Source organism: Bombina bombina, chromosome 2 (assembly GCF_027579735.1).
Source record: "Bombina bombina isolate aBomBom1 chromosome 2, aBomBom1.pri, whole genome shotgun sequence".
Classification (NCBI taxonomy): domain Eukaryota; kingdom Metazoa; phylum Chordata; class Amphibia; order Anura; family Bombinatoridae; genus Bombina; species Bombina bombina.
This window is the reverse complement of record NC_069500.1, coordinates 1,145,025,692-1,145,043,675: the sequence shown is the minus strand read 5'-3', so window position 1 is coordinate 1,145,043,675 and position 17,984 is coordinate 1,145,025,692. Positions and strand designations below refer to the sequence as shown.

At 39.3% G+C, this 17,984-nt stretch overlaps 2 protein-coding genes across 6 annotated transcripts in view; one reads left to right on the top strand and one right to left on the bottom strand.

Moving 5' to 3' along the window:
• The window catches only part of CBR4 (carbonyl reductase 4), a 113,129-nt gene that overhangs the window by 93,752 nt on the left and 1,393 nt on the right, over positions 1–17,984 (top strand). Inside the window, exons 4-6 of one of the 2 annotated variants that reach the window (XM_053703814.1) lie at positions 8,149–8,246; positions 9,801–9,935; positions 11,467–11,646. In XM_053703814.1, the coding sequence (XP_053559789.1) occupies positions 8,149–8,246; positions 9,801–9,935; positions 11,467–11,645 (412 nt within the window). In that variant the 3' untranslated portion in view covers position 11,646. Of the gene's footprint in view, positions 1–8,148; positions 8,283–9,800; positions 9,936–11,466; positions 11,647–17,984 lie in introns of both variants that reach the window. The other variant, XM_053703813.1, reaches the window with a different exon arrangement.
• The window catches only part of PALLD (palladin, cytoskeletal associated protein), a 641,289-nt gene continuing 636,189 nt past the window's right edge, over positions 12,885–17,984 (bottom strand). For all 4 annotated transcript variants that reach the window (XM_053703808.1, XM_053703809.1, XM_053703810.1 and 1 more), the window contains one exon: positions 12,885–15,894. In XM_053703808.1, the coding sequence (XP_053559783.1) occupies positions 15,728–15,894 (167 nt within the window). In that variant the 3' untranslated portion in view covers positions 12,885–15,727. The remainder of the gene's footprint in view (positions 15,895–17,984) is intronic.

The window sequence follows — 17,984 nt, the reverse complement described above, 5'->3', positions numbered from 1 at the left end:
TCAAATCCCAGCATAATTCTCAAAACATTTTTGCCCTACAGATCTGTTATTTCTTGCAAATTAAAAGGTGGCAAGCTTTTATCAAAATTTTCAAAACACTAATTACTCAAAAACAATGCATACGAAAAGAGAAGCAATGTTATGGTACAATGCACATGAAAGGAGCATGATTTGATCTGTATTAGGCATAATATTAAAGTTTAAACATACGCCTGATACTCACTGTGTATTTAGTCCTCCATTTCAAACTTTTACATAGCAGAGAACTCTCATTTTTTCTATGGGAGACATCTCACCACTTGTAGGGACAATCCCTTTTTTATAGAATTCCATGAGCGCTGCCCCTGTGAGTGTCGCTGTGGAAAACCAGCTGATTTTTTTTAGAATCAGCCTGTAGACAGTAATGATGCTCTCTGGGATAGATAATGAGGTTAACAGGGGTGCAGCTAGCACTGACATTAATTATCAGTTGGTAGTAAATACAAATTAAACTTAAATGTTTTCATATTACCGTTTCACATGCATTTGCTTCTAGTTTAGTATACATTATTTTTCTGCCAGTTAAACAAGTGCACTTGGCGAGTGTAAAATGCTAAGAGAATATGTTGATAGTTGTGGGAGAGATTCAGACACACCTTGGGAACTCTGATGTCTCTCCCACTTTCTAAAACTGTCAGTTTTATTTTACATAGAACAAATACAAAGTGCTGTGTTATATGTAAAAGATAAACATAAATATAAAAAGTGGAAAGTTTAAATGCAATAAAGCTTAAAGGACAAAATCTGAAGTAATATAAAATAAAAAGTGCAAATCTAACAAAACTCTCATGTCATGCCATGCTATATTGCACTGGGCTTGTTCCTCCTTCACATCCAGAAATGCAGAGAACACCACTTAGAGAAAATATAGCACAAATTGCCTTTCTACAATATTGTGAGGAATCTCTCAGCACTGGATGATCATTTTAGATCATCTCATCTTAGCAGAGAGCTATAAATCATTCAGTCCTATATGTGTAACAGCTTCCTTAAAGGGATATGGAACAGTGCTCCTTTAGTAAAAAGTTAAATCAAAGTAAACATGAAAAGAGACAGACTGTGTAAAAAAAAACAGCATACAGCTTACTTTTTTTTTGCGAAATGAGAACTTAGAAATTCTCATTGTAGCCGCTGCCTAATGAGAGCTGATATGTTGATAACTTAAGTTGTATTCTGCCTCTTCTGAGCATGGGCAAACCTGACTCCCTGTTTATCTAGTATTCACTGAATAGTAAAAATGACATGTTATTCTATAAGTTTTATGACATCAAGCTAGATATCTCTTCCTGTAGAGACCCCATTCCCTTTGTAGAGCTGTGATAGGAAGTTATGGACACTGCACAAATTAAGTTTAAAATAAATAAAAGGTAAAAATACTTTTAAAATTATGAATTATACACATTACAATGATTTCTACTAAGTATAAGCCACTGCTTAGTGATTTTTATTACAATGAAACAGACTGTTTCATATCCGTTTGAGATCAAGGTAAAAAAGAACTTCTAAGCTAGCAGCTAATTGACCTGATCAGACCTATAAGCTGGAGAAAACAAAGGAGGAATGGCCTTTGTTTAGATCAAATGATTTGCTGTAATGCTTCATCTGATTGAAATACAAGCAAGGCTAATTAATTTTACTTTATTGAAGGAACATTTAATCATGTTTTCTCCAACATAGGTGTGTCCGGTCCACGGCGTCATCCTTACTTGTGGGATATTCTCTTCCCCAACAGGAAATGGCAAAGAGCCCAGCAAAGCTGGTCACATGATCCCTCCTAGGCTCCGCCTACCCCAGTCATTCTCTTTGCCGTTGTACAGGCAACATCTCCACGGAGATGGCTTAGAGTTTTTTAGTGTTTAACTGTAGTTTTTATTATTCAATCAAGAGTTTGTTATTTTAAAATAGTGCTGGTATGTACTATTTACTCAGAAACAGAAAAGAGATGAAGATTTCTGTTTGTATGAGGAAAATGATTTTAGCACCGTAACTAAAATCCATGGCTGTTCCACACAGGACTGTTGAGAGCAATTAACTTCAGTTGGGAGAACAGTGTGCAGTCTCTTACTGCTTGAGGTATGACACATTCTAACAAGACGATGTAATGCTGGAAGCTGTCATTTTCCCTATGGGATCCGGTAAGCCATGTTTATTAAGATAGTAAATAAGGGCTTCACAAGGGCTTATTAAGACTGTAGACTTTTTCTGGGCTAAATCGATTCATTATTAACACATATTTAGCCTTGAGGAATCATTTATTCTGGGTATTTTGATATGATTATATCGGCAGGCACTGTTTTAGACACCTTATTCTTTAGGGGCTTTCCCTAATCATAGTCAGAGCCTCATTTTCGCGCCGGTATGGCGCACTTGTTTTTGAGGACAGCATGGCATGCAGCTGCATGTGTGTGGAGCTCTGATACATAGAAAAGTCTTTCTGAAGGCATCATTTGGTATCGTATTCCCCTTTGGGCTTGGTTGGGTCTCAGCAAAGCAGATTCCAGGGACTGTAAAGGGGTTAAATATAAAAACGGCTCCGGTTCCGTTATTTTAAGGGTTAAAGCTTCCAAATTTGGTGTGCAATACTTTTAAGGCTTTAAGACACTGTGGTGAAATTTTGGTGAATTTTGAACAATTCCTTCATACTTTTTCGCAATTGCAGTAATAAAGTGTGTTTAGTTTAAAATTTAAAGTGACAGTAACGGTTTTATTTTAAAACGTTTTTTTGTGCTTTGTTATCAAGTTTATGCCTGTTTAACATGTCTGAACTACCAGATAGATTGTGTTCTGACTGTGGGGAAACCAAGGTTCCTTCTCATTTAACTATATGTATTTTATGTCATAAAAAAATTTAGTAAAAATGATGCCCAAGATGATTCCTCAAGTGAGGGGAGTAAGCATGGTACTGCATCATCCCCTCCTTCGTCTACACCAGTCTTGCCCATACAGGAGGCCCCTAGTACATCTAGTGCGCCAATACTCCTTACTATGCAACATTTAACGGCTGTAATGGATAATTCTATCAAAAACATTTTAGCCAATATGCCCACTTATCAGCGAAAGCGCGACTGCTCTGTTTTAGAAAATTCTGTAGAGCATGAGAACGCTGATGATATGGTTTCTGAAGGGCCCCTACACCAGTCTGAGGGGACCAGGGAGGTTTTGTCTGAGGGAGAAATTTCAGATTCAGGAAACATTTCTCAACAAGCTGAACCTGATGTGATTACTTTTAAATTTAAGTTGGAACATCTCCGCGCTCTGCTTAAGGAGGTGTTATCCAATTTGGATGATTGTGATTATCTGGTCATTCCAGAACCACTATGTAAAATGGAAAAGTTCTTAGAGGCCCCGGGGCCCCCCGAAGCTTTTCCTATATCCTAGCGGGTGGCGTACATTGTTAGTAAAGAATGGGACAGGCCCGGTATACCTTTAGTACCTCCCCCCATATTTATAAAATTGTTTTCCTATAGTCGACCCCAGAAAGGACTGATGGCAGACAGTCCCCAAGGTCGAGGGGGCGGTTTCTACTCTACACAAGCGCGCCACTATACCCATAGAAGATAGTTGTGCTTTCCAAGATCCTATGGATAAAAAAAAAAAAGATGTTTGTTCAGCAAGGTTCCCTTCTACAACCAATTGCATGCATTGTCCCTGTCACTGCAGCCGCGTGTTTCTAGTTTGATGAGCTAGGAAAGGCGATTATTAGTAATTCTTCTTCTTATGAGGAGATTATGGACAGAATTCGTGCTCTTAAATTGGCTAATTCTTTCACCCTAGACGCCACCTTGCAATTGGCTAGGTTAGCGGCGAAAAAATTCTGGGTTTGCTATTGTGGCGCAGAGCGCTTTGGTTAAAATCTTGGGCAGCGGATGCGTCTTCCAAGAACAAATTGCTTGACATTCCTTTCAAGGGGAAAACACTCTTTGGCCCTGACTTGAAAGAGATTATCTCTGATATCACTGGGGGCAAGGGCCACGCCCTTCCTCAGGATAGGTCTTTTCAAGACCAAAAATAAACCTAAGTTTCGTCCCTTTCGCAGAAACGGATCAGCCCCAAGGGCTACGTCCTCTAAGCAGGAAGGTAATACTTCTCAAGCCAATCCAGCCTGGAGACCTATGCAAGGCTGGAACAAAGGAAAGCAGGCCAGGAAACCTGCCACTGCTACCAAGACAGCGTGAAATGCGGGCCCCCGATCCGGGACCGGATCTGGTGGGGGGCAGACTCTCTCTCTTCGCTCAGGCTTGGGCAAGAGATGTTCTGGATCCTTGGGCGCTAGAAATAGTCTCCCAAGGTTATTCTCTGGAGTTCAAGGGGCTTCCTCCAAGGGGGAGGTTCCACAGGTCTCAGTTGTCTTCAGACCACATAAGAAGACAGGCATTCTTACATTGGGTAGAAGACCTGCTAAAAATGGGAGTGATTCATCCTGTTCCATTAGGAGAACAAGGGATGGGGTTCTACTCCAATCTGTTCATAGTTCCCAAAAAAGAGGGAACGTTCAGACCAATCTTAGATCTCAAGATCTTGAACAAGTTTCTCAAGGTTCCATCGTTCAAGATGGAAACCATTCGAACACTTCTTCCTTCCATCCAGGAAGGTCAATTCATGACCAAGGTGGATTTCAAGGATGCGTATCTACATATTCCTATCCACAAGGAACATCATCGGTTCCTAAGGTTTGCATTCCTGGACAAGCATTTCCAGTTCGTGGCGTTTTCTTTCGGATTAGCCACTGCTCCTAGGATTTTCTCATAGGTACTAGGGTCCCTTCTGGCGGTGCTAAGACCAAGGGGCATTGCTGTAGTACCTTACTTGGACGACATTCTGATTCGAGCGTCGTCCCTTCCTCAAGTAAAGGCTCACACGGACATTGTCCTGGCCTTTCTCAGATCTCACGGATGGAAAGTGAACGTGGAAAAGAGTTCTCTATCTCCGTCTACGAGGGTTCCCTTCTTGGGAACTATAATAGACTCCTTAGAAATGAGGATTTTTCTGACAGAAGCCAGAAAAACAAAACTTCTAGACTCTTGTCGGATACTTCATTCCGTTCCTCTTCCTTCCATAGCGCAGTGCATGGAAGTGATAGGTTTGATGGTAGCGGCAATGGACATAGTTCCTTTTGTGCGCATTCATCTAAGACCATTACAACTGTTCATGCTCAGTCAGTGGAATGGGGACTATTCAGACTTGTCTCCGAAGATACAAGTAAATCAGAGGACCAGAGACTCACTCCGTTGGTGGCTGTCCCTGGACAACCTGTCACAAGGGATGACCTTCCGCAGACCAGAGTGGGTCATTGTCACGACCGACGCCAGTCTGATGGGCTGGGGCGCGGTCTGGGGATCCCTGAAAGCTCAGGGTCTTTGGTCTCGGGTAGAATCTCTTCTACCGATAAATATTCTGGAACTGAGAGCGATATTCAATGCTCTCAAAGCTTGGCCTCAGCTAGCGAGGGCCAAGTTCATACATCAACCATCAGGGGGGAACAAGGAGTTCCCTAGCGATGGAAGAAGTGACCAAAATCATTCTATGGGCGGAGTCTCACTCCTGCCACCTGTCTGCTATCCACATCCCAGGAGTGGAAAATTGGGAAGCGGATTTTCTGAGTCGTCAGACATTGCATCCGGGGGAGTGGGAACTCCATCCGGAAATCTTTGCCCAAGTCACTCAACCGTGGGGCATTCCAGACATGGATCTGATGGCCTCTCGTCAGAACTTCAGAGTTCCTTACTACGGGTACAGATCCAGGGATCCCAAGGCGGCTCTAGTGGATGCACTAGTAGCACCTTGGACCTTCAAACTAGCTTATGTGTTCCCGCCGTTTCCTCTCATCCCCAGGCTGGTAGCCAGGATCAATCAGGAGAGGGCGTCGGTGATTTTGATAGCTCCTGCGTGGCCACGCAGGACTTGGTATGCAGATCTGGTGAATATGTCATCGGCTCCACCATGGAAGCTACCTTTGAGACGAGACCTTCTTGTTCTAGGTCCGTTCGACCCACTCCAGCTGACTGCTTGGAGATTGAACGCTTGATCTTATCAAAGCGAGGGTTCTCAGATTCTGTTATTAATACTCTTGTTCAGGCCTGAAAGCCTGTAACCAGAAAAATTACCACATAATTTGGTATATCTGTTGGTGTGAATCTGCAGGATTCCCTTGGGACAAGGTTAAGATTCCTAAGAGTCTATCCTTTCTTCGAGAAGGATTGGAAAAAGGATTATCTGCAAGTTCCTTGATGGGACAGATTTCTGCCTTGTCTGTGTTACTTCACAAAAAGCTGGCAGCTGTGCCAGATGTTCTAGCCTTTGTTCAGGCTCTGGTTAGAATCAAGCCTGTTTACAAAATTTTGACTCCTCCTTGGAGTCTCAACCTAGTTCTTTCAGTTCTTCAGGGGGTTCCGTTTGAACCCTTACATTCCGTTGATATTAAGTTATTATCTTGGAAAGTTTTGTTTTTGGTTGCAATTTCTTCTGCTAGAAGAGTTTCAGAATTATCTGCTCTGCAGTGTTCTTCTCCTTATCTGGTGTTCCATGCAGATAAGGTGGTTTTGCGTACTAAACCTGGTTTTCTTCCAAAAGTTGTTTCTAACAAAAACATTAACCAGGAGATAGTTGTGCCTTCTTTGTGTCCTAATCCAGTTTCAAAGAAGGAACGTTTGTTGCACAACTTGGATGTAGTTCGTGCTCTCAAATTTTACTTAGCAGCTACTAAGGATTTCAGACAAACTTTGTCTTTGTTTGTTGTTTATTCTGGTAAACGGAGAGGTCAAAAAGCAACTTCTACCTCTCTCTCCTTCTGGATTAAAAGCATTATCCGATTGGCTTATGAGACTGCCGGGCGGCAGCCTCCTGAAAGAATCACAGCTCACTCCACTAGGGCTGTGGCTTCCACATGGGCCTTCAAGAACGAGGCTTCTGTTGATCAGATATGTAAGGCAGCGACTTGGTCTTCACTGCACACTTTTTCTAAATTTTACAAATTTGATACTTTTGCTTCTTCTGAGTCTATTTTTGGGAGAAAGGTTTTGCAAGCCGTGGTGCCTTCCATTTAGGTGACCTGATTTGCTCCCTCCCTTCATCCGTGTCCTAAAGCTTTGGTATTGGTTCCCACAAGTAAGGATGACGCCGTGGACCGGACACACCTATGTTGGAGAAAACAGAATTTATGTTTACCTGATAAATTACTTTCTCCAACGGTGTGTCCGGTCCACGGCCCGCCCTGGTTTTTTTAATCAGGTCTGATAATTTATTTTCTTTAACTACAGTCACCACGGTAACATATGGTTTCTCCTATGCAAATATTCCTCCTTAACGTCGGTCGAATGACTGGGGTAGGCGGAGCCTAGGAGGGATCATGTGACCAGCTTTGCTGGGCTCTTTGCCATTTCCTGTTGGGGAAGAGAATATCCCACAAGTAAGGATGACGCCGTGGACCGGACACACCGTTGGAGAAAGTAATTTATCAGGTAAACATAAATTCTGTTTTTCTTTTGCACGTTATATTTTAGCAATTGAAAGGACAGATGCCATCTAGTGCTCAAAATCTGCTATTGTATAGTCTTTCAGACACATGCACTGTACCAACTTGATATTCTATTCAACAAAGAATACCATAAGAACCCAATGAATTTGATAAAAGATGTAAATTGGAAACTTTTTAAAAAAAATGTTGAATGCAATATCAATTTAGCTTAGCCCTTTACAGTTTAATATAATAGTCTCATATAATTCCTACTAGAAACATCCTTAATCTCTTGTGATCTAAACATTTTGTTTGTTATGTTAACTAAAACAGGAACTATACTTATTTATATATAAAAAGCAAATTCAGCGTTTTCTTGGGGAAGAAAATAACAATTCCTGTATTGGTAACTGCGGATATAATTTTTTTTAATGCTTGTTGTAATTTACATCATAAATATCTTTCTCTTCATCAGCTGTGACATGTATATTTATAAATATGTACACAGCAAAAGGGCAAATGTAATTATTTAGTTAAAAGTATGTGACGAATGAACATAGACCAAACGTGTTAAGCATCTGGAGTAATGTTCTTTGCGAACTGGGAAACCTTAAACAGTTTATGAAACATAATGTACCTATTTTTTTATTGTGCAGAGATGGGCTGTTGTTGAGAACCAATTCAGAAGACATTTTGTCTCAAATGTCCATCAACCTTCTTGGATCCATACAAACATGTAAAGTGGCAATCAGAGGTATGATGCAGCACGGAGGAGCTATTGTTAATATTGGTAAGAAAGCTGATATTTATTGTTAAAGCAGATTGAGGGGTACGTTTAATACTTTATGCTACATTATTCTTACTTAACTTAGTATTGTTAAGTGTCACATAAATGTACGGTTTATTCTCTTCAAATGCTTAGTTCAGTATGTTTTGTACACAGAATATTTCTGTGACAAAGTCTCATATATTTTACATGTAAATTTATAATGCTTTGTTTTATAGAACCACAGTTATTAATTCTGGGGACCTAGTGTGTGGTAAAATGCCCTGGCATTTTAGCTGGGGAGACTTGCATGTGGCACAGTCATGTTTACTGTTTGCATTACCGCTCATCATATTGTGAATATATTCGTCTGTACACAAGACCGTTTCTGTGTTGGTGACAACTATATTCTTATTATATACTTGTATCACCAGGTGCATGTCTAGAATTTGCACTTACTGTGTACATCATCACTGCTAAAGTTTAGGTTATGGTCAAACACAAATTCTTATTTTATTACCTAACTTGTTGGTCTCCCGTAAAATGTCCAGCTCTTTCAAGGGACTTTCTAGTTCAAATGCCGGTGTCTCTCTGTAGCACCAGCTTAATTTGTTAGCAATTCTGCAATATTTATTTTGGCTTATTCTTTTTTTTTATTTCAATACTATCATTCTCATTATTGATCTTGGGAACATAGGATACCCAGCTGCTGATTACTATATAGCCAGCAATTAAGAACTTGCAGGGCGTGCATGTTACCAGTGTTCATGGGCATCTCCCTGAACCATATACAGTATAAGGGAACACAGGCAAAAGTTGAGGGTCCTCTAATAACTGCTAATACTAATACAATTATAAAACATTTACCTTTATGTGTTCACACACACACACACACACACATATATATATATATATATATATATACACACACACACATAAACACATTTTACGGGCAAAAGTATGTGGACACAAGTTTGTTAGACATCCCATTCCAAAACCACTATAACAGCTGCCACTCTTCTGAGAAGGCTTTCTACATCATTTTGGAGTGTGTCTGTGGGAAGTTGTGCCCATTCTGCTAAAAGAGCATTTGTTAGGTCAGGCACTGATTTTAGACATCCCAAAGGTGTTCAGTGGGGCCGAGGTCAGGGCTCTGTTCAGGCCACTTGAGTCCTCTACACCAAACTCATCAAGCCGTTTCTTCATAGGCCTCACTTTGTGCATAAAGGCACAGGCATGATCGAACAGGAAAGGGCCTTCCCCCAAATGTTGCCACAGAGTTGGAAGCACCCAATTGTCTAAAATGTCTTTGTATCCTGTAGCATTAAGATGACCCTTCACTGGAACTAAGGGGAATAGCTAGCCCAAACCCTGGAAAACAGCCCCAAACTTGTTTCCCTCATTCACCAAAATTTACAGTAGGCACTATGCGTTCTAGTAGGTAGTGTTTTCCCAGGATCTGCCACACTTTAACAAATTAGAAATTATATCACAAAAGTATGTGCCTTTAATTATATACTCTTTTTACAAATGTCATTGCAGGAAGCATCGTTGGTCACAAAGGGAATATTGGTCAGAGTATATACAGCGCCAGTAAGGAAGGATTAGTCGGATTCTCCAAATCTCTTGCTAAAGAATTAGGAAAGAAGAACATTAGGGTAAATGTAGTTGCCCCAGGTTAGTTGTACTTATAATACATTTCTGCCTTTTATAAAAATGACTTTCTTTTTTTAAACAATAATAATTTGTATTTTTTTCCTTTGGAGACTAAGCACAATCTTCAGGGCCCTCAATTATAAGGAAGTGCTGGCCAACCAAACTTATTATGAAAAAAATGTTATTACAACTATGAAGAAAAGTCATACGGCTAGATTTAGAGTTTTGTCGGTAACGACCCGCGTATCTAATGCTGGCTTTTTTCTGGCCGCACCTTTAAAATAACTCTGGTATTGAGAGTCCACAGAATGGCTGCACGCAACTTCAACTCTCGATTGCTTACGGACGCGACCAGCCTCAAAAACGTGCTCGTGCACGATTCCCCCATAGGAAACAATGGGGCTGTTTGAGCTGAAAAAAAACCTAACACCTGCAAAAAAGCCGCGTTCAGCTCCTAACGCAGCCCCATTGTTTGCTATGGGGAAACACTTCCTACGTCTGCACCTAACACCCTAACATGTACCCCGAGTCTAAACACCCCTAACCTTACACTTATTAACCCCTATTCTGCCGCCCCCACTATCGCTGACCCCTGCATTTTATTATTAACCCCTAATCTGCCGCTCCGTACACCGCCGCAACCTACATTATCCCTATGTACCCCTAATCTGCTGCCCCTAACACCGCCGACCCCTATATTATATTTATTAACCCCTAATCTGCCCCCACAACGTCGCCTCCACCTGCCTACACTTATTAACCTCTAATCTTCCGACCGGACCGCACCGCTATTATAATAAAGTTATTAACCCCTAATCCGCCTCACTAACCCTATAATAAATAGTATTAACCCCTAATCTGCCCTTCCTAACATCGCCGACACCTAACTTCAATTATTAACCCCTAATCTGCCGACTGGAGCTCACCGCTATTCTAATAAATGTATTAACCCCTAAAGCTAAGTCTAACCCTAACACTAACGCCTCGGTTTAGGGGTACATAGGTAGTTTATGGGTGTTAGTGTACTTTAGAGTACAGTAGTTAAGAGCTTTATGAACCGGCGTTAGCCCAGAAAGCTCTTAACTACTGACTTTTTTCTGCGGCTGGAGTTTTGTCGTTAGATTTCTAACGCTCACTTCAGACACGACTCTAAATACCGGAGTTAGAAAGATCCCATTGAAAAGATAGGATACGCAATTGACGTAAGGGGATCTGCGGTATGGAAAAGTCGCGGCTGAAAAGTGAGCGTTAGACCCTTTTTTGAATGACTCCAAATACCGGCGGTAGCCTAAAACCAGCGTTAGGAGCCTCTAACGCTGGTTTTCACGGCTACCGCCAAACTCCAAATCTAGGCCTTATTACGGCTTCTAGAAACAGTTGCAGGTCACGAGAGATCTAGATTCTAGTTTGGAACTTGTGAATTAAAATGTTTAATAAACGTGTTTGTAACTGCAGTGTCTTAAAGTAATTACAGTGTCTTTTGAAAGTAAATTATAAATAAGAATAAGAATGAATAAATATCTCAATATCCAATATGTTTGTATGTTTTAAGGGTTTATTCACACTGAAATGACATCAAGCTTGGATGAGGAGTCCCTAAATAAAATGATTCCACTCGGCAGATTTGGAGAGGCAGATGAAGTTGCAAAATCTGTTGCTTTCCTGTTGGAGTCACCTTACATCACTGGTCATGTGTTAGTGGTGGATGGGGGATTACAGCTACAGATCTAAGGTGAGATTTATTTTAAATACATATAAGAAGAGAAGGACTCTGCCAGGAACTTACAACAGCTCAGTAGCTTGTTCTATGTCTAGTTTCCAGGAGCAGCCTCTTTTAGCCCAATTGTGTGTTTCACAGAGAAGAACTTTCCTGAAGTACATCAGTTTGATCCTGTCTGGTAAGGTCAGTCCAGCCATGAAATACCAGGCAATCCTCCTCTAAACAATGAATATGGCAACCTTTCTTTGGGCCTGCTCAGTGAGGTGCAGCCATACTCCTCTAAGCACATTGGGCAAGGGGTCCACACCTGGTTTCCCCATCACCCTATATTGTTATATTACAGAGTACTTAGTCAAAGGCCAGTTTGTTAGTAGCTGTATAGACTGTATAGAATATGAAGTTCTTTAATTAGCACCACGACATGGCATGTCGGGCATACCTACTTTGTGTACTATTAATTTATGTAGACATTAATGTGCAATATTTGCTTATAGGGTGCTGATCACCATACAATAATGTCATAGTTATATCCAAAATTCTCTACTGGTACTGACAGTGACTCTTTTTCTGATTTTTTTTTTTTCTTTTTTTTTTTTTTTAGCCTTTACAACCTCTTCACAGGCTTAGCTCAAAACCATTTGCAGAAAATGTTGAACTTTCAAACACCTTCCGCATTTTTCTGGTTGCTTCCGATGGCAATGTGAGATTATACTAATAATGTCTCTGCATATTATTCAGCACAAACAGAGGCAGTTGCTGAGTCAGCTGCACAGTGACATCATCACACGGGGACACAATGACATCTCACATGGCTGTAGTCAAAAACATCTGATACCTGATTCTATGGCCCCTATTTATCAAGGTCTGGCAGACCTCGCTGAATACGGCGAGCAATACGCTCGCCGTATTCAGCATTGCACCAGCAGCTCTTGCAACGCCACCCCCTGCAGACTCGCCAGCAGGGGGGTGTCAATCAACCCGATCGTACTCGATCGGGTTGATTTTCGGCGATGTCTGTCCGCCTGCTCAGAGCAGTCTTTGTGACCGCTGCTTCATAACTGCTGTTTCTGGCGAGCATTCGGAGCTTGATACATATGCCCTTATAGGTGTTTGCATAATTAATCACATAAATACGTTTGCAAAAAAGGAGAATCCATGTCCCAGTGTTAATCAATTCAAGTAACATTACTTTGCAGTCAACCATTGCATTTTAAGCCTAAAACAACTAATTTAAAAATGAGAAACAAACCTTGTTGAAGAAACATTGTTTTATTTAAATCCTTGCATAGCAATTAACATAAAACCTTCCCCACAAAAAAAAAATACTTTGTCCCTGTTACTTAAAATATGCTGGTGTTAAACCCAGATGGTCTCAGTCCATTACATAACCCACTCGAATAGTCGGTGGCACTTCATATAAATACAGATAAATGGCACCGTAATAATGTGGACAAAAATAAACCATTCCCTAAATAACAAGTCACATTAACAGACGTGTTTGGCAGATGATACAAAACAAGCTGTTCTTAAAAGCAAGGAAAGCACTGTAGCCCTTGTTTACTAAGCAGTGGTTTAACAGTAGACATTTTCTGATGCTAGCAGGAAAACTTTGCTTTCAGTCATGCTACGTTGTTGGCACTGCTTAGTAAACATGGGCATTGTTTTCTTACATACGGTAAATAAGTATAATATGCATTGACAATAACGTTTGTTTTTGTTTTTTAAAGTCAGCACCATAACCATACTATGATGCTTTGCTACAAATAAAAGACAAAATGAATTAACTTGACTAGTTATAAAAAATAACAACAACAAAAACAAGCAACTAATGTATATTCCTAAAGCAATACACAATACATTGAGTGAGTTATATAGGTGTAAAAAAAATAAGATACATATGTAGTTTGAGTTAAAACAGGCCAACACTTATTATAAATAATAATTGGTATATGTGCTTCGTACAAGGAATACAGTGTTTTCCTTTCTTGGCAGAGTACAGTCGTACCATCAATATTTAAATTAAGGCAACTAAAAGCGTAATTTTTATGTACGTAGTATTAATGATGTTTTTTTATTAACCACCACAATCCTCATCTGTTTGTTTTTTTGTTCTTGGTTGAAATAAAACCGTAGATTCAATCAAAAGATTGCAGTGTGTTTATTGCTTTGTTGGAGATAATTGTAACAGACAGCATAAACAAGATAATAGTTTGTATCATACAAAAGCATTGCAAGCACAGGCCTTTTGTGTACAATTGCCAGAGAAGCCATTCTCCCCTTACTCACCACACGTCGCTCCTGCTATTAGAATTGCTTTCTCTTGTAGTGAAGACTGCTAGTTTTGGTTACGTTGGGAGATTTCACTACAAGGCAAGTTTATTTCATTACTGCTCTATAAATTGGCAGTGCTGTAATATTAGAGGTAGCTAACCAAGAGGATTGTTTCTGTGAGTTGTCATGTATTTGCTGTATTATTCTGGAATTCCATTTGTTAGAGGTGCTTAAACACACTACAAAGTGCAAGAGTCTGCTGTAAAGTGATAAGGTTCTCAAGTAACGTACTGCGAAACACATGGGCTTGCAGCTTGTTTCCATTCTTTAGTTAGCTATAAATACTTTTTTGATTAAAACCTCTTTTAACTGAAAAGAGTTAACACCACTTGTATGCATCCTGATGTTTTTCTCCTCATCTAATACTTTATGGTCATTTATTCAACCCTGGTCATGTTGCACCAGTGATACTACACCTATAAATATCATATTGATAAACAATCCATAAAATGATGCTATAGGGATTTTATGTTTCCAAATTGAGTTTCTTTACTGATGCTTTATCTCTGTTTATTACACCTGGTACATAAATTCTTCTCTTTCACAGGACATGTTCCACCATATTGAGATAAAATTAATTCTAGTCTAAAAGACTTGAAGAAACATCTATATAGCTAACATGTAAACAGTGGTAGAAACCCCCCACAAATCCCTCATTCTCACTTACTTTAGACATCTACTACATTAGACGCTATTCTTCTACTTGCTCATTCTGATACCATTTAAACTAATATGTGTAAGTCAAGAACCTACTTATTCAAAACTGCATATAATACAAGTTCCCTTTCACAGACAAGACCATTTCATGGCAGTGCTCGGTATCCTCAATTCCTGCTGCTGGCAGACCTGTAATTCATTGTGTTTCCTCATTCCGATCTCAGACGCTGTCATGAATCTATTTTATTGGTGTCAGAAGGCTGCAGACCACCTCAATGAACATATAGGGCAACTAATTGCTGAAACCTTATAATGAGGAACATTTTCTACTTCCCTTCTGTCTTCCAGAGGTTATTTATTGACCACATTTTTGGGTTAGTGTCAGTTTCTCTTTAAATAAAGCTAGATAATTGATAATAACATTAAATGGTAATAAACATAGAACATTCTAGGAACGGTTACAAATGCAGATCATGGCATGGGCTCTGACAGATATGATATCAGGTTTCATCTTACAAGTCCCTTTATAGAGACCCATACAGTTGTATTGGAAGCAGAGGTACATTTTATCCATCTGTATTACACAGAATGAGCTTTCTCTGTTGATTGGCCGAACCCAGAGTTCATTAAACATTTATTTTTACTGTTAAACTGATTGGAAAAACTACACAAAACAATGCATTCTGGTTCACTTTTTGCTAAATATTTTAGAATTTCACAGCTAGTGCCAAATGTATTTTTAGGCAATGCTGTAATGTAAGATCTTATTTTTTAATGTTTGAAGCACTTCAAGCATTTCACACTATTACCCTACTCATTATTAAAGGCACGCTGTGTATGGCAGAAAGCTTCCTACAGAGATTTTGGTATTTATGTATGAGCATAAACAGCAGACTTTATACATTAGAGCATACAGTAAGTGATACTTTGGTGCCACGAATACATCAGATTTACTTATACAAATAGTTAATATGCAGTTTAACATGTCCCTATTAGTACAGCTGAAGGTGGCATCTGACACAATGTGAGAACATTGACAGGCAACAACGGTGTATTTCAGTGTATTGCTCCTGTGGCAGCTTTAGAAAGGTCCCACATATCCAATCTACAAGTCGTCACTCTCCACAAGTGCAGGCTGAAGATGCACAGGGTTTGCTTCAGGCAGGAAAGCTGCTTTGATGTCCAACCCTTGGTCAGAAAGTGCTGCGTATCTGCTGGCTGATGGACGTACCTTTCTTGTCTTGGGGACATGTGACTGCTGTTGCCATTGAGCTTTAGAAAGCAGAAAAAACGACATTAGTACAGGTGATCTAAAATCGTATGCTATATGAACATCCAGCAATCAATATACATTATTATCTTAGGATATCACATTGAGGAATTATTTAAATCAATGCTCAACTAAAACAGTGTAAGCACAGCAGTTTTATTCATTTCAGTATGTTTTACAATTTCTTATTTTAGATACAACAATGTTGATGTCCCTTTTCATTTAATTGTGGAGTCATCATGTTCCACTTCCTAACTTGATTTTGTCTGTACGTATTGTATAGTTCAAAATCTGTTCTGTGGGTAATTCCATTTAATGGACAACATTGTGCTAAATGTGATGGAAAAACTTTAACCAAAACAAACAACTCTGGCACAAATTAAGCCACGTTACTGATGTTATATAGGTTGCATGATGGGAATAGAAAGGAACAGTGGGCTTTACATCCCTGACTTACTGCCCATGCACTTGATTTCACGGGCACTTGCACTGAAGACTACAATGGGAAAATAAGGGTCTTGGTCACTGGCAGAGTGCAAAACATCTTCATTATAATTTCTGTCTGGTCTGGAATTGGATTCTGCATTTCAGTTAAGATGCAGGAGTATTGAAGACTATAATACATATATTGGTTCTACAGTAAAGCTAAGAAATGATCAGTCATACAAATAATGCCTTAAAGTCAAGGATTCACGATTTAATGATTCAGAAAGAGCAGCAGTTTTAAGAGACTTTCCAATTTACTACTTTTATCACTTTGTGATATGCACACTTTCTGATGCAGCAGCTTCTACTGAGCATGTGCACAAGTCTCACAGTTTATACAAATACGAGTCTGTGATTGGCTGATGGCTGTCACATGATACACTTGTTGGTTATGCAGTTCTACTCTATGTAATGGTCCTTTAACAACTTTTTATTTTAAAGTTCAACTCATTTGGAACTCAGACCATTATCTTGTCTTCTAGTTTATATGTGTGGTTTTTCCTCTAGACCCACTAATCTGATGAACCCCCAGTAATGTTAGGTATGCTCTTTTTCATATTCCATCTTGTATTTTTTAATTATGTATAATAACTGACTGTAGCTTCATTGTTATATATTGCTAATATTTTTGGATACACGTTTTATGCTTATAAATTACTGCTTCTAAATTCATCTTTATTTGTACCAAATTTATAGGGACAGTCTACTCCAGAATTGTTATTGTTTAATAAGAAAGATAATTCCTTTATTATCCATTCCCCTGTTTTGCACAATCAACACAGTTATATTAATATACTTTTTACCTCTGTGATTACCTTGTATCTATCCCTCTGCAGACTGCCCCCTTATTTAAGTTCTTTTAACAGACTTTCATTTAGCCAATCAGTGCCCTCTCATTTGTAACTTTACGGACGTGGTTGCAATGTTATCTGAATGGCACACATGAACTTACACCCTCTAGCTGTGAAAAACTGCCAAATGCATTGAAATAAGGGACGGCCTTTAAAGGTTTAGAAATTAGCATATGAGCCTACCTAGTTTTAGCTTTCAACAAAGAATACCAAGAGTACAAAGCAAATTTGATGATAAAAGTGAATTGGAAACTTGTTTAAAATTGCATTCCCTATCAATCATAAAAGTTTAATTTTGACTAGACTATCCCTTTAAGGATTTACATATGATTCAATCTCTGGAAATATCCAATGTTACTGAAAACAGCCGATGACTGACTATATTAGCATACACTTGTATTCTATCTATGCATTCATATTAACCAATTAAGGCTGGGAAGGCCCGAGAGGTGCAAGGAGAAAAGAAGAAAAATGAATAAAAAAACTGCTGCTTAAATGTTTATTGCCCATCAGCTGTCATTTTAGCCTCTTTTCTGTGGTTCCATTTAATCTAATTTATAATCCTATGAATTGCTTATGGATTTAGTGCATGCCTGTTGTCAATAGAAAACAAAGTACTAGAAGTCTCCATTTAAAACACAGAGTGCAGCATCCTGAGATTTAAAAGGACAGTAAAGTCAAAATGAAATTTAAATGAATTGGATAGAGCATGACATTTTAAATAACTTTTCAATTTACTCCTGTTATCAATTTTG